Raw genomic sequence first — 21,456 nt, 5'->3', positions numbered from 1 at the left:
CAGGTTGTTGGTGGAACTGGATTTGAAACTAGCCAGTGTGGTTCCACAGAGAACCTTCCTAACCTCTTTATTACTTTGCCTACAGAGAAACAAAAAGACTTGTAACAGATTTCTCATGAGCAACAATAAATACCAGGTGAAATGTCAGTAGAAGTATGGTTAACATGCTTAAGGAAACCTACTGTTAATTTAGAATTCTAAACCCAGCTAACTATGTTATGTAAGAGAGTAAAATATAATGCTTTATTTTTTTTATTGAGGTATGGTTGTTTTACCATATTATGTTAGTCTCAGGTGTACAACATAGTGATTCACAATTATAGATTATATTCCCATTTACATTTATTATAAAATATTGGCTATATTTGCTTTGCTGTACAATATATCCTTGTAGCTTATTTATTTTGTACATAATAGTTTGTACCTCTTAATCCCCTACCTCTATCTTGCCCCCAAACCCCTTTTCTCTCCCCACTGGTAACCACTAGTTTGTTTTCTGTATCTGTGAGTCTGCTTCTTTTCTGTTATATTCACTAGTTTATTTTATATTTAGATTCCACATATAAGTGATATACAGTATTTGTCTTTGTCTGATTTATTTCGCTTAGCATAATGCACTCTAAGCCCATCCACATTGTTGCAAATGGCAAAATTTCATTCTTTTTTATGGCTGAGTAGCATTCTCTTGTGTGTGTGTGTGTGTGTGTGTGTGTGTGTATTTTGTTAAAAGCTTTTTCTGCATTTATTGAGATGATCATACAGTTTTTATTTTGTATGGTTTTATTCTTCAGTTAATCTGATGTATCACACTCACTGGTCTACATGTATTGAAAAATCCTTGCATCCCTGGGATAAATCCCACTTGATCATGGTGTATGATATAATTCTTTTAATGTGTTGTTGGATTCAGTTCAGTAGTATTCTGTTGAGGATTTTTGCATCTTTGTTCATCAGTGATATTGGCCTGTAATTTTCTTTTCTTTTTGTTTTTTTTTCCTGTTATCTTTGGTTGTAGTATCAGGGTGATGCTGACCTCGCAAAATGAGTTTGGAAATGTACCTTCCTCTGCAATTTTTTTGGAATAGTTTCGAAAGGATAGGTGTTAACTCTTGTCTGAGTGTTTGGTAGAATTCACCTGTGATGCCGTCTGGTCCTGGACTTTTGTTTGGTGGGAATTTTTTAAATTACTGATTCACTTTCATTACTGGTAATTGGTCTGTTCATATTTTCTATTTCTTTTCAGTTCAGTCTTTGGAGAGTATACGTTCCTAGGAATTGTCCCTTTCTTCTTGGTTGTCCAATTTATTGACATGTAGGTGTTTATGGTAGTCTCTTATGATCCTTTGTATTTCTGTGATGTTGATTGTAATGTTTCCTTTTTTCATCTCTGATTTTATAGATTTGAGCCCTCTTAATTTTTTTCTTGATGAGTCTGGCTAAAGGTTTATTAATTTTATTTACCTTTTCAAAGAACCACCTTTTAGTTTCATTGATCTTTTATTTTTTTAGGCTCTATTTCATTTATTTCTGCTCTGATCTTTATGATTTCTTTCCTTCTACTACTTTGGGTTTTGTTTGTTCTTCTCTTTCTATTTCTTTTAGGTGTAAGGTTAGATTGTTTATTTGAGATTTTTCTTGTTTCCTGAGGTAAGCTTATATTGCTATAAACTTTCTCCTTGAACTGCTTTTGCTGTGTCATAGATTTTGGATCATTGTGTTTTCATTTTCATTTGTCTCTAGGTATTTTAAAATTTTCTCTTTGATTTCTTCAGTGATCCATTTGTTGTTTAGTAGCATATTGTTTAGTTTCCACATGTTTGTGTTTCTTGCAGTTGTTTTTCTTGTAGTGTTGTGGTCAGAAAAGACGCGTGATCTGATTTCAACTTTTTAAAATTTACCAAGTTTTGTTTTGTGGCCTAGCATGTAATCTCTCCTGGAGAATGTTACATGTGCATTTGAAAAGAATGTATATTCTGCTGCTTTGAGATGGTGCTTCTCAGATCCCTGTAATACAAATGTTAATGCTTTTGATGTTGTCCCATGAGTCTCTTATTCTTTCCTCATTTCTTTTCATCTTTTTTTCTTTTTTTCTGTTCGGCATCAGTGGTTTCTACTGCTCTGTCTTCTAGCTTACTGATCCGTTCTTCTGTATCATTTAGTCTACTACTGATTCCTTCCAGTGTATTTTTCATTTCAGTTTTTATAGTCTTCATCTCTGTGTGGTTGCTTGTTATATCATCTAACTCTTTGTTAAAAACTTATTACTTTTTGCTCTGTGCATCCATTTTTCTCCCAGGCTTTTTGATCATCTTTAAGATCATTACCCTTAAGTCTTTCTTGATAGATTACCTATTTCCACCTCTCTTAATTCTTTTAGGGTTTTATCTTCATCCTTCATTTGGAACGTGTTCCCCTGTCACCTCATTTTTTCCTAATTTGCTGTTTTTATTTCTATGTATCTGGTAGGTTGGTTACATTTCCCAACCTTGGAGAAGTAGCCTTTTGTATAAGGTGCCCTGTGAGTCCCAGCAGTGCACTCCCATCTTGTCACCAGTGTTGTATGCTCTAGGGGTGTCCCCATGTGGGCTGCATGTGTCCTTCTGTTGTGGTGGGCTGACTGCTATGGATGGTCTGGTCTGGTAGGCTTGGTTGGCCCCTGGTCCAGTTTGTTTGCCAGGCCCTGCCTTGTGTGGAGGTTACTGGCCATGGGTTGGCAGGGCTGAGTCACAGGACAGCTGGCTATAGAACCCTGGTGGGGGGCCCTCAGGGTAGTGCCGGTTCATCAGTGGACAGAGTTGGGATCCAGGAAACCTTGGGGCTGGTGTCTGCCCACTAATGGGTGATGCCAGTTCCTGGGGCTAGTGGTGGCCCATTGGGAGACAGAGACAGGTCCTGGGGTCTGGCTTTAAGTCCCAGGGGTCCCAGAGATGATGTCAGACTACTGGTGAGTGGGGCTGGTTCCTGACACAGCTGGTTATAGAGTCTGGGTTGTCCCAAAGCTTGTGTTAGCCTGTTAGTAGGCGGGACCAGGACCCAGCCAGTCCCAGGGCCGATGTTAGCCTGCTGGTAGCTGGGCTGTGTCCATAGGCTAGCGGGGGGATGCAGTTGTACTATGGCTGCTCTCTGCCTGCTGGTGGGTGAGGCTGGTCCATAGGCTAGAGAAGGCTTTATGTTGGGCAGGGCCAGGAATTCTAGGGCTGGTGCCTCCCACTGGTGCTTGGAACTGGGTTCCAGGGTCTCTGGCTGCAGGGCCCTCGGTCTAGTGCCTGCACACTGGTGTGTGGGGCCAGATTCTGGTCCCTTTGGTGGGCAAGGTGTGTCCAGGGGTGGTTGTGTGCTCAGGAAGCCTTAAGGCAACCTATCTGCTGGTGGGTGGGGCTGTGTTCCCTGCTCAGTTTGTTGTTTGGCCTGAGGGTTGCCAGTACTGATATGTGTAGGCTGTTGGGCGAGGATAAGCTGGTTCCTGAGGCTGATAAGCTAGAGAGAGGATTCTAAATAGCTCTTGCCAGTACCAGTGTCTACATGGTAGAATGAGCTCCCCAAAATGGCTGCAGCCAGTGTCTAACCCCCCAGGGTGAGCTGGAGTTACTTCCTGCCTCTCTGGGAGATTCTCCAGGATCTGCAAGTAGGTCTGACCCAGCTTCCTTTCAAATTACTGCTTCTGCCCTAGGTCCCAGAGCATGTGAGATTTTCTATGCACCTTTTAAGAGTGTGTTACCATACCAAACTTGGGTCCATTCGCCCCACACACAGCATAGCCAATCTATTGTTGCTGGGTGAAGGAAAGTACAGCATTTATTGCAAGGTTCTAAGCAAGGAGTACAGGTGGCTAATGCCCTGAAAACCCTAACTCTGCAGTGGCTTTCAGGGAAGAGGTTTTAAAGGCAAGGTAAGGGAGAGGGTCATAGGGAATGTGAACAGTTCCTGCAGTTTTCTGTTTGGTAGGGGATCAGGTAATCAGGCAACATCACAGGGCTTAACATTATTAATCTTCAGGCTGCATCCGATCTGGGGGCTGCATACTAACGGTCATCACCAGATGGAGATCTGGTTGGGGTCTGATTTCTTCAGAACAACTGAGGAATATGCATTAGAATTTATCTTTACTTTTGAGACAGAACTGGGAGTCCCTGGGGCAGATTCATTGTTTAAGTTATGGTTATTTCCTGCCTGCCTGCCGTATCTTTTTTCTACATTCCTTACTTTTCCCATCAACTTCTACGGCTTATTTCTTTCTTTCCACTTATGGAAGATCTAGGAGGCCACAGTATATTCTTACAGTTTTTTTCCTAACCATCAGTAATTAGGGGACACCTAGGCATTCTGTCACCAGGAAGGCCCCCACATAGGTCTGCTCCATTTCAGTCCCCCACCCCTTTTTTTGTAATTCTACTCAATCCTGAGGGGAATAGTGGTGACCTCTCAGCTCTTCCTGCTGAATAGGGGTGACATTTAAAAGGGGGGAGGATTTGAGAACAGAAATTCTTGAGCCTTTTCTTCAAAGAAGTCCTGTGTCCCATGTGGCGCTTTCGACTACTGCAAAACAAATAGACTTGCCTTCTCCTCTCACAATAACACTTCAGCAGGAAAAATAAGAGATGACTATCAGGAAGCGAGCAGCCATCTCTTTAGTATAATCAAAACTCCCCATGGACTGGAAAAGAAAAGAAAAAACCGACCAATGATTCCTGAACAAGTGTTTGCATAGTCTTTTGTTGGTTGCACTATTCTCTTTCCTCCCTTGTCTACCATTATCTGTACTCAGTGGAATTCTGTAGTACTCCGTGGCAAGGCCCACTGGACTAGTTCAGATTTTTCCTCCAGTCTATCCTTAGGCCAAATGACTTGCACAATGGCGTAGTGGGGTGGGGTGGTTAGTCCAGTTCCCAGTACGCATAGGCATCTACATCAGTGGTATCATACATTTTTTTAAATTATAGTTTCCTAACTGTACTGTAATTGCGCCAGATCCCTGTGTCATTCATACAGCAGGTGTTATTGTTACAATCCTGACCAGATAGAACAACTGCCTTATTACTGATTTGTCTTAGCAGAACTTTCCTTTTCCCATATACCATATGTTATCTTGCCAAGTCAGAATGTTTCTTAGGTCCCACTGGTTTGAGGACATAATCAAATGCTGCTTTTCAAAGTGCAGCTCAGTGTGGAGACTGGTGTCCAAATCTGGGGCCCAGTATCTTTATTCAGCAGGCCAAGTAGCTTCCCATAGGCAATATGTGCCGTCTCTGAAAAATATTCCCTGTGCTTACCAATTGTGCTACCTGCTAGCCCCTTTTAATTAATCCAGGGAACTGGGGCCATCAAGGCACAATGGTGTAAATTACAGTTACTGCTCAAAATATCCCGTAGCCCGGGGTGGGAGGGGCATGGCTATTGCTTAGATGCCACTTTGGCTTCCAATGGATCAACACGCTTAATAAGCTTTGGTGGGTGTTTAAACAGGCTCATTCCCAGGACTGGCATTTTTTGCTGTTATTTTATGGGCCTGATTTATCCATTGATTCAAAGCTTCATTTTTCTCCCAGGCTGCTTTCTAATTTCTCTTTTCTTCCTGAAATAGTACCCCTGTTAATCTACCTACCTGGATTAGCAATTCCTTTGCCTTTCCATTACCATACTCATTGGTGGACATTTCTGCCTGACTCAGCACCCCTAAACCGGCTCCCAGGTTTCCCCAGTATATCATTTTTTGTTCTCTTAGTTTGTGGCCAGTGTTGCTTGAGCCACCACATGTGCTGGTTCAGTTGGGAAGTGATTGCTTGGTGCAGTTCAGGTTAAGAGTGTCCACCCAAAAGTGTTGGGTTCCCAAGACCAAAGTAATATGAGTAGTGGTTGTGCCCAAATACAGGTGGTTTCTGTGGTCCGTAAGGCCCCCCATAACCTTCCAGATCTCCTCTGGGTTTGAGCATTGTTAACATTTACCCACTAGGTTACGCTAACTGATTCTGGCCAGGGGTTAGCAGAATTGGGAGGTAATCTTGAGGGTGGGGCTCACTTGCAAATACAAGGCTAGTATGTGTGAGGGCAAAGTATATTATGACACGAAACAACGTGCGGCATACAGCACTTTACTAACCCCAAGCTCTGGAGAATTTCATCATCTAGTCCTTTTGGCACACAGTGATATCTAGTTCGGGAGTTATAGATTGTTCTTTCTGGCCGATTGCATGACATTATTTCTAAAAATGTCCCCCTCAGCCTAGACCTTATAGGGTAAATAAATCCTGAAAATGGGGTACTAAAGGCTAAATCTAAATTAGAGTGTGACAAAAATGAGTACTTGAGTTCCAGAGTAGTATAATTACAGTGAAAGAGTAAAGTAACTTTATCTTGAGAAAGATTTGGAACCAGTCTCCAGGAATAACTTTCAGGATCAAACAAAGGCAGGGGTTTTGGTATGCAGGTAGGTTGACTTCCCCCAGTAACAGAAAAGTTACAGCTATTACTTTAATGTAGTGAGCCATCCCCTTTGTTTCTTACTGTTTTCTTCTAAAGAGAATGTTGATCAGTTAAGGACTCCCAGCTGAACTCTGCAGGGGGCCGTTTGGGAGCAGCAGTTCTCTCCTTTGATGTGGTGATGGAGTCAGAAGTCGCTGGAGGGAAGTTCCTTCACTTGGGAGTGGTGGATCCTAGGCTTAACACCTTCAGGAATGAGTTACTAGCAAAACCTGAGAAGGCCCCACCCATCAGGGTTGGAGCTGGTTTTCTGGGAGTACTTATTTCCAGGTTTTTAAAAGTTACCAGTTCCCCAGTTTTATCTGATGGAGGGGGACATCTGTAGGGTACTTCATTCTGATATTAGGAAATTTATGAATAGCATTCAAAACAAATCCCAGTTTTGTACATATTTTATAGTATCTGTGGATGAAAAATGTTGCCTGGTGTGGCAGTCAAGCCAGCAGCCACTTCAGTGACTCCCAACTGTGTTCCCTGAAAAGGGGGTTCAGGATAGAGAAAAACAGGATACTGGCCCTAGGTAGTTAAGATGTATATCAAAGGAATGATTTCAGTGAACCCAGACTCTTGCATCTTCCTATGCATAGAAAAGTACTAAATTCATTAACTTGAGATGTCTGGTTATCTTTAATTGACAGTAATCTTTTGATGTTCCAACTACCTGAGTTTGTTGCAAAACTCCTGTTTATCCTGGCATCTCCCTTGCTCTTCGGAGTAGTCTCTCAGAGCTGTTTGAAAAGCTGTCGTCAAGGCTTAAGTCCTCAGTTTTGTCTGCCAAATAAAACATAATTCTGAACTTTAAGGTTGTGCATATTTTTCAGTTGATTTATCTAATTCTTTTATCTTATCAGAAGTTTGTCTGCTTAGCTGTTCAGAATAGAGGAATGGTCTCCCACACAGTGTCTGATAAGGACTCAGAGGCTGCTTCTAGGGGCCGCCCTGATTTTAAGCAGTACACTGGAAATATTTTGTCCCATGTTAAATTAGTTTCTTGACAGATTTTGGCTATAATCCTTTCCAAAGTATAATTCATCTTCTCCATTTTCCCAGTTTACTGGGTCTTCAGGATGCATTAAATTCCATTTTATTCAAAGTTGCTCATAAACCCTGTGTAATACTGGCAACAAAAGCACTTCTTTTGTCACTCTGAATTGAGCTGGGAAGTCCAAACGTGGGAATTACTTCCTTGAGTAAGGCCTTCACTACCTTAGAAGCCCTGTCTGTCTGACATGGGAATGCTTCCACTCAGCCTGTAAAAGTGCCCATCATTACCAGTAGATATTGTTGCAAGAGAGGGAAGTATCACATCCAGGAACCCACAGGAGTCCTTAGGACAGACTGCTAAGTGAGAGTTCCTGGCTTTGCGTGGGAAAGAGTTCAAGAGCCAGCCAAAGGAAATCAAAGGTGAGTTTATTTAGAGAGATACACACTCCATAGGCAGAATGTGGCCTGTCTCAGAAAGTGACAGTGGCCCCAAGGCACGGGGTGGTAGGTTTTTATGGGTTAAGTAATTTCATAGGCTAATCAGTGGGAGGAATATTCCTGCTTTTTCAGGGAAGAGTGGGGGTTTCCTGGGATTGGGCCACTGCCCACTTTTTGGCCTTTCATGGTCCCCCTCAGAACTGTCATGGCTTAAGGGGGAGTGATTTTTTTGTATTACGATGAAGGTATAGTGAGCTGAAGGTCAATGACCAGACTAGTCTCAAAGCCACCTAGGTTTCAGCTGGTTCCAGCTAGTCTTCATAACATTTCAGCAGCTGTGCCCCTTTTCATTTATCTAGCAAGTGTCCTGCCTCTTTCCCTCCTGCCTCAATATGAAATGGAGAAGACCTTCTGGGGCCCTCCCTGGTACAAATCCTTTCTGTGTCTCCCATTTCTTGTTTGTAGGAAATAGACTTCATCCAGCTTCCTTGACCTTCCCTGAGTTCCAAAGGGCAGATTCAAGCAGTTGCGAATCAGGGTGGGAGGGGAAAGCAGAAAGAAAGGAGGTGCAGTCAAGAAACTGGAGTGCAGGAATAGACTTAACAATATCTCTGAGTTCTTCTGCAGGAACTTAGGCCCCCACCCAGGTGGAGAATGGTAACTTCAGGCTGAACAGAATTCCTGAAACACTGATGCATTATGTCACCACCAACCAATCTAAAGAAAGTCACATACCCTCCAACCCTCACCCCAAATTTTGCCTATAAAAACTTCTTAAAAACCTTCGAAGAGTTTGGGGTTTTTCAGCATAAATCATCTGTTCTCCTTGCTTGGCCCTACAGTCCACCTTTCTCTGCTCCACACTCCGACGTTTCAGTTTGTTTGGCCCCACCGTGCACCTGGCACGTTAACTTGCATTCCGTAACAGATAATGAAACCTTCCTTTATAGTCTTAGGTATAACTGAAATCTACTTGCCCATCTTTCCCTGGGCTTTCCTCCCTCCCTTGAACTCTCATAGGAGGGAGGAGGAGGCTCATTTCTAGAGTTATTTTTAGCACAAGTCATGCACTTATGTATAATTCTTTGAACAGTCCTGGGCATATTAGGTCCTTGAATAAAATCTTGTATCCATTGTAGGTAGGGTGCCATTTCATATCGCATGTTCTGATGTATAGAACTAATCATTTCTTCCATTAAGCTTTCAGGAATCAAAACCTTTTCTTGGTTATTAACTAGCCAGATTGTGGGTTCTAAACTGGTAGGGTTGATTCCTATTCTCTTGACCTTTCAGAGTCCTTGGGTGAGTATTTGGACTAAATTGGTTTAGGTCCCCACTTGAAATTGGCCATGACCAGAGGAACTTTAATTGTGGCTGCTTCTTTAGCCTCCTGATCTGCTCTTTTGTACCCTTTTGAAATTAGACAGACTATTGATGTCCTGGGCAAGCATATTTGCCACTTCCTTCAGTTTTTATATTGCCTCTAGTAATCTTAAGATCTCTTGGGGCATGTTTGATTTCTTTCCTTTCAGAAGTGAGCAGCCCCCTCTCTTTCCAGGTTTCCATGTATTACTGAGAAAGCATATTTTGAATCAGTATAGATTGTTGACTGAAAAAAAAATGCACAACATGAGAGTTGTTATTTAAGTTTTATTTGGGGCAGAATGAGGACTGCCAGCCTGGGAGACAGCATCTCAGCTCTGAGAAACTGCTTGGAAGTAGGGGGGAAGGTTAGTATTATATATAATTTCAGTGAAGTGGGGTACTTGCAGTCAAGCACACATTTAGGCAGAGTCTTGCTGCTAGTCACGAGGAGCAGATGTCACCATAAATGATTTTAGTGCTTTCTAGATATGAGGAGATGCAAGAATTTGAGCTCATAAAATTTTCTTCTAAGAATAACTATCTGAAGGCCTGTTCTACCAGTTTTTCCCAGAGCACAGAGTGCCTCATTCCTCATCGCCATCCTGAACAACTTTCAGGGTGTGCCAAAGATCAGTAACTGCAGTAAGTAGAGACTTAATCCTTGTAGAGGCAGATGGCAAGTGTCAATTTTTAGTTGGCAAGATGTTTATCCACTTATCTTTGCCGAGATGCAGGTGAGAGTGATAATTTTTGCCTTTTGGGAGGAAGTACCTGGTGGTAAGGCTTCTGACTGGGGAGTTCTGCAGTAGAGGGTAAGATCCATGAAGGCAGGTACATAGTTTTCATATTCATTGCTGTATCCCCAGTACTTACAACAGTTCCTAGTTCATAGGGACTCAAGTAAGTATTTGTTGAGTGAACAAAAAAAGAATTAAAGAACAATGGACAAAGGGAAGTTGACAAATGTACAAGCCAGGATGAAAAATTTTAAAACCTCTCTGAGGTACTGGTAGATCATAGAAACAGAAATTAGTAAGGCTGTAGAAGCTTTTAACAACGCAATTAACAAGCTTGATATAATGGATATACTAAATTTTACCCATAACAAAGAATAAGTTTATATAATAATTTTATAAATATTGACTGCAACTAGCTAACAAAGCAAGTCTCCACAATTCCAAAGAATCTGTCATATAACACAATAAAAAGATAATCTTTAGAAATTTCATGTGTTTGGAAACTAAAAATAAAACTAAACAATCCACAGATTAGAGGAAATCACAGTGGAAATGTCAGGACCTGTGAAATTGAAGTATAGCAAAACGTAGAATGGAATTTATAGTCTTCAGTGCCTTTACAAAAGAGCAAGAAATGCTCATAATGTATTAGTTAAGTGTTATTGAAGAAGTTAGGAAAAGGACAGGGTGAATCAAAAGAAAGAAAGGAGAAAGCAATGAAGAGCAGAGATAGAAAACAAAAAGTAGAGATGATCGGCAAAACCAATAAATAATAAAAATTGATAAATCTTTTCCATTAATAAACTTTACAAGACCGCTCAAAAGTAAAAAAGAAGAAGCAGATATAATGCTAGGAACAAAAAGGTAGGGAATTTTAGGGCTAAAAAATATTTTAAGAATGGCATGAACAACTTTTTTTCCATGCATTTTTTAATTGATGTACAGTTGCTATAAAATATTGTATGTTACAGGTGTACAATATAGTGACTTGCAATTTTTAAAGGTTATACTCCATTTATAGTTATTGTAAAATATTGAATATATTCCCCATGTTGTTCAGTATATCCTTGTAGCCTATTTATTTTATACATAGTAGTTTGTACTTCTTAATCCTTTACCTCTGTCTTGCCCTTCTCACCTCCTCTCTCCCAACTGGTAACCACTAATTCTCTATATCTGTCAGTTTGCTTCTTTTTCATTATATTCACTAGTTTGTTATGTTTTTTAGATTCCACATATAAGTGATATACAGTATTTGTCTTTTTCTGTCTGATTTATTTCACTTAGCATAATGCACTCCAAGTCCATCCACATTCTTGCAAATGGCAAAGTTTCATTCTTTTTATGGCTGAGTAATATTCCATTGTATGTGTATACCATATCTTCTTTATCCATTCATCTGTTGATGAACACTTAGGTTGTTTCCATATCTTGGCAATTGTAAATAATGCTGCTATCAACTTTGGGGTGCATTATCTTTTTGCACTAGTGTTTTGGATTTTTTGGATATGTACCCAGCAGTGAAATTGCTGGTTCACATGGTAGTTCTATTTTTAGCTTTTTGAGAAACCTCCATACTGTTTTCCACAGTGGCTGTACCAATTTACATTCCCACCAACAGCGTACAAGGGTCCCTTTTTCTCCACATACTTGCCAGCATTTGTTATTTATGTTCTTTGTGATGATAGCCATTCTGACAGGTGTATGAACAATTTTATGTTAATGATTTTGAAAACTTAAATGCTCATTTTTCTTGAAAAGTAGATATTAAAACTAAAGAAGGAAAATCTAAATAAACCAGTGATTGTAGAAATGACTCTAAAATTTAAAGAGGCACATTAATAACCAAATGTAGCGTATGGGCCTTGTTTAGATCCTAATTCTAACAAACCAATAGTGCAAAACAAAAGATTATGAAATAATTGAAGAATTTGTTGGATATTTGATGATACTATGGAATTAGTTTTTAAGTTGTGGGGTTTTTTTTGGACATAATGGTGGTTAATTTTTTTTTTCTAGGAGCTGCATACTACAGTATTCATGAGTTAAATATGACATGACATTTTGGATTTGCTTCAAAATAATTGATTGTTAGGGTGATGGAAAGTGAGTGTGAGTTACAGTATAGGTTACACTCTTCACTACCATAGCCACTAGCCATATGTGGCTATTTAAATTGAAATTAGTTAGAATTTAAAAAGATAAAAATTTCAGTTCCTCAGTCACACTGGCATATTTTCACATTAGTAGTGCACATACAGAAAGTGTCTGTCATGTGAAAGTTGTATTGGGTGGAGCAGTTATAGATGAAACAAGATTGGCTATGTGTTGATAATTTTTGAAACTGAATGATAGAGTCCATTTTATTATTCTCTCTACATTGATATACATTTGATGTTTCCATGAAAGCAAAAAACAGAAAAAACATGCATAACCGTTGTGAAGAAAATGACAAAAAATCTAAAAGAATACTTACAGATATACTGTTCATGAATGGAAGGCCTCTATGATATCAGTTCTCCTTACATTAATCTGTAAATTCAGTTCAGTTCTACTGAAAGTTCCAGTAGCCAAGACAGTCCCGAAAAGAATGGGAGCAGGGGTGCTCACTCTAGAAGCTATCAAGGCTTGTTTTAAAAGTATGTAAATTAAGAAAGATGTTATATCATTGATGCAAATGTATCAGTAGAACAAAACTCTCCAGAAATGGACCCTAGATAGATTAGACCTTCGTGTAGGAAGGAGTCATTTCTAATCAACGGGGAAACTGTGGTTTAGTAATAAATGTCTTGGGATATTTGCTTTTAAGAGTTGGTTTGATGATTTGACCAGGATCATTTGATGTTCCTGGGTTTTAGGTGTTTGTGGTGCTTCAAAGTCAAATGTGCATTAGGCAGTTGATTCTATGTGTCTGAAGCTCAGCACAGAGAGACTTGAGGTAGTTATCGGGATTACAGGTAAAGCTTTGTGATGAAAACACTGATATGACTCAGCCAGAGAATGTAGCATGAAGGAAAAATAGGACCACAGGTAGAACCCACTGGAACACTTATATTTAAGGGCTGGGTGGAGGCAGCAGAGCCAGCTCCAAGCTTAGTAGGGGCAGGGAGTTGTGCTGCATTTTTCACATCTCAAGTTTCTGTCCCTGACAGGTGATTGGTGCTCAGTAAATGTTTGTTGAATGAGTAATGGAATGAAGTAGCCAGAAATGGAAGAGTAGCTAGAGGAAAAAGTAGGGCGTAGTCAGATGCTTCAGACAAAGAAAGGAAGATGGTGACTGAATAGTGGACTTAGCAACGAAGATGTCACTCACTGGTAACCTTAGGGAGGGCTGTTTCTTTGTTGGAGGAAGTCACCCTGGGGAAAGAATCTCAGGGAGGGTGAGAGAACAGGCAGTAAGTGGAGGGCACTTGGATAGAGGGAGAGTTCTGGGGTTTTTTCCCAATCATTTGTTTTTTATTTTTATGTTTTGATGGGAGAACAGTGGACTTCTAGTATTTAGGGAGGAGGAGTAGAAACAGCTGAAAGAGAGGAAGTGCGTGAAGATGAAGAAGGCAGACGCAGATAATGAATCAAGGTCCCCATGGAAGTGTAAGGGTGGGGTCTAGAACACAAACAGTACATTTCCCTTTGAGAAAGAAGTGAGACCTTTCCCTCAGTAACAGGAAAGAGCAATGCAGGTAAAAATCCACTTGGAATCTGGAAAAGGTGATGCAGATAAAGATATGTATGTCGGCCAGGGTGGATTTCCTGTGGAGTTAGGAAACTTAGGCTTGAGAGTACCTTACTTACACGGGCCCCTTCAAGTGCTGGGAGTTACTCGGAGTTGTAACGTCCTCGAGAGGGAGGGAACACCAGAGTGTAATCCTGATGCATTTCTATGTAAGCATTTCTGACAAACTGCCCAATGAATCTCAAAAGAAAGGCATTAAAATTTCTAAGACTCCAGTTATTTATTGAATCTTTTCTCATTCTAAATCACTTTCATTTTAGTACCTAATCTGATGTTTGTGATTTTGTGGGGTTTTTTAAAGCACCTCCTTCCCACACACACCATTTGAATAAATGTTGATTTCCTCCATACCTGGATTGATCCCTGCCTGTAGCTATGGAGGCAGAAACTGAGGGAGTTTATAGTCTTAATTTTTTGAGTGAAATAAGAGACAAGATCGTTTGAGAGGGATGGAGGTAGGGTAGGATGCTTGGCAGAGTACGTGGATTGTTTAGAGCAGTCATTGTGGGGATGAGAAGAGAACTGATTAGGGGCAGCAAAAATCATTCCGAGAGCCCACTCGCAGTTTGTCTTTTATCCCCCCACTTTGGGTGTCCAAGTGTAGGCACAGAGAAAGCACATGTTTCGGGTTAGTGCTGCAGGATAGTGGAAAGAGGAGGACTCTAGTATGTTGACGGAGCAGGCAGAGAGAGATTGAAGTGATGCCCCTGGAGTTGGGGCTGGGCGGGGAAGGACATACCACCATGGGATGGCTGCTCCCTCCTGGGAAAGCAAGGATGAGCACTGGAAACAGTCAAGATACCGAGAGAGTTGAAAGTTAAGAGAATTTGAAATGGGGACGTTTATTCTCCACGGGAAAAGCTGAAAGGGCCAGTGATGTCATCTGAGGAAATCTGGAGTGAAGTAAGATGAGGAAGTAAATTTCCAGTGTACTCGGATTTATACCCAGGGCTTGGTGGGAGGGAAACCTGCAGAGGGGTGGTGTGTTTAAGTTAATATGGTGAAGGTTTTTAGGCCAGGGAAGTAATAGTAAACAATATTTGTATAATGTTTTACAGTTGGCCGCTCTTCATAGGTATCAGGATTGAAGGGAGCATAGATATTTTTGCTCTGCATTTTTGTTTCAGTCAGAAGTTTTCATGTAGTAAACTGAAATGCAGATCTATACATGAACTCTTAAAGTAGTTTACACTGCATTCTGCCCTGGTTTTATAAGACCCTACTTCTTTGCTGTCTTTACAAAATTTTTACCGTTATCCTTATGTCTCTGAGAGAAGTAGCAGCAACCCTTTAAACAAGTGAGAAAGTAAGAAATAATGACCTTTAAAGCAGTGACCTCTTGTAAGTTTACCTGTTGCCTAAACTAGTTTGTCTGGTCAACAGTTGATATACTAGAATCGTAAGAAAAAATCTTAAACGTTTTTATTTTGGGTTATGGTTAATAGATGTTTCTAACACATATACATGGAGCAATCTCCCCCCTAATCCCTGTAAAGCTGCCAGAAGTTTTTTTAATGTTGAACCAAAGGACTGTTTCTCACATGAGATCCTTAAGACACCTTCTTTCTTTTCCCTTATTGCAAAAGAAAAAAGAAGGAAAAAATGTCTCATCCAAAGACAATCTGGTATGATTCTAGAATACTGAGTTGTTCTAGACACATTGCATCATATTTAGATCATCTTTGCTCAGTTGATGAAACAGTTGAGCGACGGGCTAGTGATGAAATAGTTAAACAACATCTCTCTTTGACAGGATGCCAACAAGTAACAATTAAATTTCAAAGATTTTAAACCAGGTTGGGTACCATCCTGAAGGAGCTGGAGAAAAGCTAAACACTTGCATAGGTCCTAAGTGTATCTTCTGTTCGGAGCTGCTTTTCATTTCTGTAGGGCCTTCAGTCACCAAAGATAAATATAAATACCTATCTATATGCATATATATTTTAAAAATTTGACACAACATTGTAAAATGATTATAAATCAATGAAAAAGTTAAAAAAAAGAAAGACCCCCCCAAAAAGACATTAAAAATTTTAATTCCTATGTTGATATTCTGATTAATAATCTCTTCCTGTTTCCTACTGATCAGTGTTCACAATTGGACACAGTTTGAAGAAGAATAATCAAGGTACTAGCAAAATACTGTTCTAATATGTTTGCTTTAAATTTTTAAGAGAGGGAAAAATGTTTTTAATTGAAAAGTTTTTTCCAGGTCTTGAAAAATCTAACTCTATGGACAATCTACTGTGATTGTGACATGTTCTTATAGTTAAAGGAAATGTTTTTAATTAGGTGCTAAATTGAATTTGTTATGATTGTTCTATTTAGACGCAGAATGTCCCTGGCTGCTTACTGTGTCATCTGCTGCAGAAGAATGGGAACCTCAACTTCTCCGCCAAAAAACAACACGTACTGGAGAGATATCAGTGAGTACAGTTTAAACAGCAACATTTTCTTGCAGAAACAGTGATAGAATTGTGGGTAAGTTTCCAGGGTGGTCCACAAAAACATACAACCCGTAATAAATCTCAGATTTTTTTTGTCTTTTCTATACTAATAGGTTCACCACAGATCTGTAGGCTCAGAGCCATGCATGCTCCTTTTTCTTAAGAATCTTTTCCCTCCCCTGTGTTTCCCATCAGATTCATACTTATCCGTCCAAAGTCAACTTAAGGACCACTGCATGTTCATTCAGCAGCTATTTATTAAGCTCCTATAAAATACGGAGCCAAGCACATGTGTTAGGTGCTGGGAATTCAGTGGTGAGCCAGGAAGATGTTTTGCTTGACTTACAGGAACTTAGGATCTAGCACTAATCTACTACATTCATTTGTAAAATTTTATTTATATTATTTGTTACTAATCTTTATTTGTAAAATGAGAATATTGGCCTGGGTCATGTGCCAGCTACTATTACTAGGCCCTGAGGATACAGTATTGAATAAGACAAAGTCTCTGTCCCCATGGAGCTTCTTTTTGATCTTTAAGAGAGATCAGTTTTTAGGATAGATTATTTTCATTTAGAAAATTCTGTAATTTTGTATTTTAAAAATAGAAAAGAAAAGTGGGAACAAAAAGGAAGCTTTTCTAATCATCATTTCTAGCAGAACAGACTCCATAGTAGTGAATATACTTCAGGGTAGGAGAAAAGGCCTTGAGTCTGTATTCTATTCTCAGGGCCCAGTAAAAAAGAAACATCTTTATAAGAAGAAATAGGTGGTAGCAGTGTAGGAGGAAACAAAATGTCCCAGAGGGATTTCACAATCAGGAGGCCCTGTGTGTCACAACTTCTTACCTCATCCCTGCAGACTTTCTAGAGCTGTCCTCTTTTCTCTTCTGGAACCACTAGGTCCTAGAGTTTGGAAGGAATGTCTGTCTCCTTTGGCTAATGCATGGGAAGTCAGTGGAGGAAAGTTCCTCATCCCTCAGTAGGGAGGAGAAATGTGTTCTTGGAAGCATAAATTGAAACTCTGAACAAAGGGCTACCTCTATACATCCAATAAATTATAGGTTACATAGATTTTTATGGAGTGCCCTGAGTACCTAACCATCATGGGTAATATATTAGTTAAGATTGTGTTCAGTGCATGTAACAGAAACTTGACTATAATGGCTGAAATTAGTAAGTTTTTCATTTTTCTTACATAACAGTTTAGGGCAGGAATTGCAGTTTAGCAATTCTCCTGTCTTCCTGCTCTTATTATCTTTACTGTTCTCTTGGTCACAAGATGGTTGCTGAATCCGAGGATGTCAAGAATGCAGAAAGGCCAAAAATCATGTTATGAAGCTTTGTCTTTTTATTTGGGAAGGGATCTCTCCCTATACATTTCCATCTATATCCAAATATCTATATAGATATATTACATTTATATGTATATTGGCTACAACTGTGTTGCACAGACAGCACTGGCTGCAGAGGAGTCTGGGAATTTTAATTATTTTAGATAATAGTCAGGTTGTGTTAGTAAAATTTAAGGGTCTTATGTGTATTGGATAGGCAACTAGCTGTGTCTGGCACCAGGAATTTTTTTTTAATACTAAAAAAAAGGTTTTCCAAGTTCCAAACAAAAAAATTTATAAATAAACTTGTAGAATATAATCTATGTTTTAAATAGGACTACCTATATATGGCATTTAAGCACCAATTATAACATAATTACTTTGGGAAGAATCATTTTGTATCCCTAGTTCACAAACCTGATCCCTTAATACGGTCTTAGGTAGTGATAGGGATAATTCTCCCTATTCCTTCATTTAATTGGTTGTGAACTACTGAAAACTCAGAGGGGAAGTTAGCCCTTTGGACATTAGATTCAGTGGAAGCACTATAGGCCTGGCAATATCGTAGTGCAGCAAAACAAGGGTGTCTTACTGATTTGATGGGGGATGGCAGAATAAGAGGTAGAAGTGGGTAATAAGTATGAAATGAGAATGAGTATGAAATACAGATTGTGTTATTTTACTCAGTGTTTATTGGTTCATTTGTATCTGAAGGTAGTAAGCCATGTGTTAATAGCAAATGATTATATTAATGGAAAAATACCAAGAACTTGTAATCCAGTTATGTATAACATAGGTAGAGACTTACACTATTGCCTATTTCTTATCATATTTTGAAAATAAAACTCATTGAGTTAACTTTTTTCCTTTCTTTTTGAAGGAAATATAATAAAGTTTACTGGATCACTTATTTTAGGGTAAGTGTCAATCGTGAAATATTAATTGGGTTCATATACTATTGTTTGAAATCTAAATGGAAGTGATTTATAGGTAGCATGGGATAGTGAAAGGGTATAGGGTTTGGAATCTATAAACGTGTGGATTTGTCACTGCTTCATCACTGGTTCTGCCACTTCAGTGTTGTCTTGATCCAGTTACTTCAGCTCCTGAGGAGTGTTTTCTCTTGGGTCCAAGTATATGATGGGGATCCTACCCACCTGGCACTGTTGCTCTGAGGAAAGCACTTGGCATGTACAGAGTGGGCACTCACTAATTAGCTCTCACGCAAGTAAAATCACTTTGTATGTTAGGTTATAGAAAAGGTGAAGAAGGTAAAAATCGACTGTAGTTAAAATTATTTTTGAAAATCCTCTAAATCACCATAAAGTTCTTATGAAAGGAATTGAGGTTGACTGAGAAAACCAATAGATTAACGTCTTGCATCTCATCCTGTTTCAGAGGCACATGCTTAATGAATGGAGTGACTTTCTGAAAATTGCTATTTTCCATTCTCTTTTCTTTCCTTTTTTTTTCTTGGCGAGGGGGATATGTATGTTAAGTGTATGTCTAATGCTGCTCTAGTGTTTTTGTTAATATTCTTTTTCATTAGTATAAATATAAAATCAACTCTTAGGTGCTAAAATGATAAATGAGATATAATTGGCATTTTATCTAAACATGTACATTTCTCCATGACATTATAAGTTAAGGCAAAACACATTTAGATAATTTTTTTCTTTGACTCATTCCAGGCAAAAGATAAATATATATTCTTTTCTATAATTCAATTTCTTTGTTTATATCATAATTATATTCAGGAATATAGTGAAAATTAGTCACAATTTCTAGTAAAGAATTTTGTCTTTCATAGAAAGCGTGATAAAAATACTGAATAGATTTGTTCTTTTTGGCTGCTCAGATAGATCCCCAAGAAAGGAGAGGATTCTTGAGAGCTTTCTTTCCATTCTGTTGGTGCTGGCCAGTGTCTGGCCTTTCTGTTGTACTTGCTTTTGCTTCAGGGTGGGAAGCTCAGGATCAGGGTTAATACAACTGTTGTTTCTAAGCTCTGAATCCAGACAGAGTGCAGCCTTTGTGTTGGAACTTAGGAAGTGTGTAGGTCAATTTGATTAGGAGGAAAAAAACCCTGCATTTTGGGGTATACAACAAACAACGTATTTCACATTTAAAATTTGATTTTAGGTATAACTATTAGAAGAGGAGAAATTTTCATATGCTGGTGATAGGAGTAAAGATTAGCCAATCCTTTTGAAAAAACAGTTTGGCATTCATTATCTAGTAAAATTGAACAATATACATACTATCAGAAAGGCTGTAATATTCTGGATATGTACCCTAGAGGAACATACACATATGTATACAGTGTAGATATATAAGATGTGTAACAGCATTATTTGTAATAGACTCAAACTAGAAATCCTCTAAATGCCCATCTAAAACAGATAAATCTAGAACAGATAAATAAATCATAGTATAACCATGCAATGTATGAATCACATACCATATGAAAATATAAACATATGAACTTCAGATACATGCTACAACATGTATCTGACAAACAACATGAATCTCACAAACAGAAGGCTGAACAAAAGAATACATACAGTGTGATTCCATTCCTGTGAAATTCACTGACAGACATATCTAAGCTCTGTTGTTCAGAGGTGCATGTTAAGGTGGTAAACTATAAAGAAAAGCAAGGATGACATTATAATAAGAATCAGAATAATAATCAGCTATAGAGATGAAACTGGGTCACGATCAGGCAGAGACACACTTGAGCTTCTGGGGGACTGTTACTATTTTGTTTTTTGCCTGGATATCATAATGCAGGTATTTATTACTATTTGCTAAGCTGAAATACGTGTATACATTTATACATATATATATATAATATATGTTATATGTGTATTACTGTATATATATTATGTTTTCCAATATAAAAGAAAGAAAAGTTTCTACGAAAAGTTTAATTAAAAAAGTGTGGCTCCTCTGTTATATTTAGATCACATATTTATAATGAATTTTTTGTTTCTTTTTAAGAGGTTCTTTATTTATTACATATGAAGTTCTGGCCCTGAAGAAGTCTTTGACATTAGATACTCAAGTGGTAGAAAGAGAGAAAATGAAGTCATATATATATGTGCACACAGTTTCTTTAGATAAAAGAGAAAATCCTGGTAAGTTTATGGTAAAGTAATACCATCTTTGTGAAAAATGGAAGCTAGTTATTGAATTTAAAAATGAGTATTTAGAAATGTAAATTGATGTATCCACTATGGAAAACATTGTAGAGCTGCTCAAAAAATTAAAAATAGAACCATCATATGATCCAACAATTCCACCTTGAGTATTTATCTGAAGAAAATTCTGGGAGATGTATGCACCCCTCTATTCACTGCAGCGTTATTTATAATAGCCAAGATATAAAAGCAATGTAAGTGTCCATCAATAGATGAATGGATAAAGAAGATGAGGTGTGTGCGTGCGTGTGTGTATACACACATGCTGAAATATTACTCAGCTGTGAAAAAGAATGAAACCTTGCCATTTGCAACAACATGAATAGACCCAGAGGGTATCATGCTAAGTGAAATAAATCAGATAGAGAAAGACAAATACTGTATGATTTCTCCTATATGTGGAATCTAAAAAATAAAACATGACCAAACATAACAAAACAGAAATAGAATCATTTTTATGAAGAACAAACAGGTGGTTGCCAGAGAGACGGGAGTAGGGGGAGGAGAGAAATGAATTAGCGAGATTAAGAGGCGCAGAGTTTTGGTTACAAAATAAATAGGTCACAGGTCTGAAGTGTACAGCGTGGGAATATGGTCAGTAATTATGCAACACCTTTGTGTGGTGACAGACACATGATAACTGGACTTATCGTGGTGATCATTTTGAAATGTAGAGAAATTTGGAGTCGCTATGTTGTGTACCAGGAACTAACACAGTATTGTAGGTCAATTATACTTCAAA

At 38.7% G+C, this 21,456-nt stretch overlaps 1 protein-coding gene across 4 annotated transcripts in view; it reads left to right on the top strand.

Annotated features, from left to right (window-relative positions):
* The window catches only part of SERAC1 (serine active site containing 1), a 60,733-nt gene that overhangs the window by 4,588 nt on the left and 34,689 nt on the right, over nt 1-21,456 (top strand). For 2 of the 4 annotated variants that reach the window (XM_015246654.3, XM_072966117.1), the window contains 3 exons: nt 16,063-16,160; nt 18,395-18,431; nt 20,515-20,651. In XM_015246654.3, coding sequence (XP_015102140.1) covers nt 16,070-16,160; nt 18,395-18,431; nt 20,515-20,651 — 265 coding nt within the window. In that variant the 5' untranslated portion in view covers nt 16,063-16,069. Of the gene's footprint in view, nt 1-15,446; nt 15,531-15,823; nt 15,863-16,062; nt 16,161-18,394; nt 18,432-20,514; nt 20,652-21,456 lie in introns of those variants that run through there. The other 2 variants (XM_072966119.1, XM_072966118.1) reach the window with 2 other exon arrangements.

This window comes from Vicugna pacos, chromosome 8 (assembly GCF_048564905.1).
Source record: "Vicugna pacos chromosome 8, VicPac4, whole genome shotgun sequence".
Lineage (NCBI taxonomy): Eukaryota > Metazoa > Chordata > Mammalia > Artiodactyla > Camelidae > Vicugna > Vicugna pacos.
The sequence above is the reverse complement of the archived record's forward strand: the minus strand, read 5'-3'. Positions and strand labels throughout refer to the sequence as shown.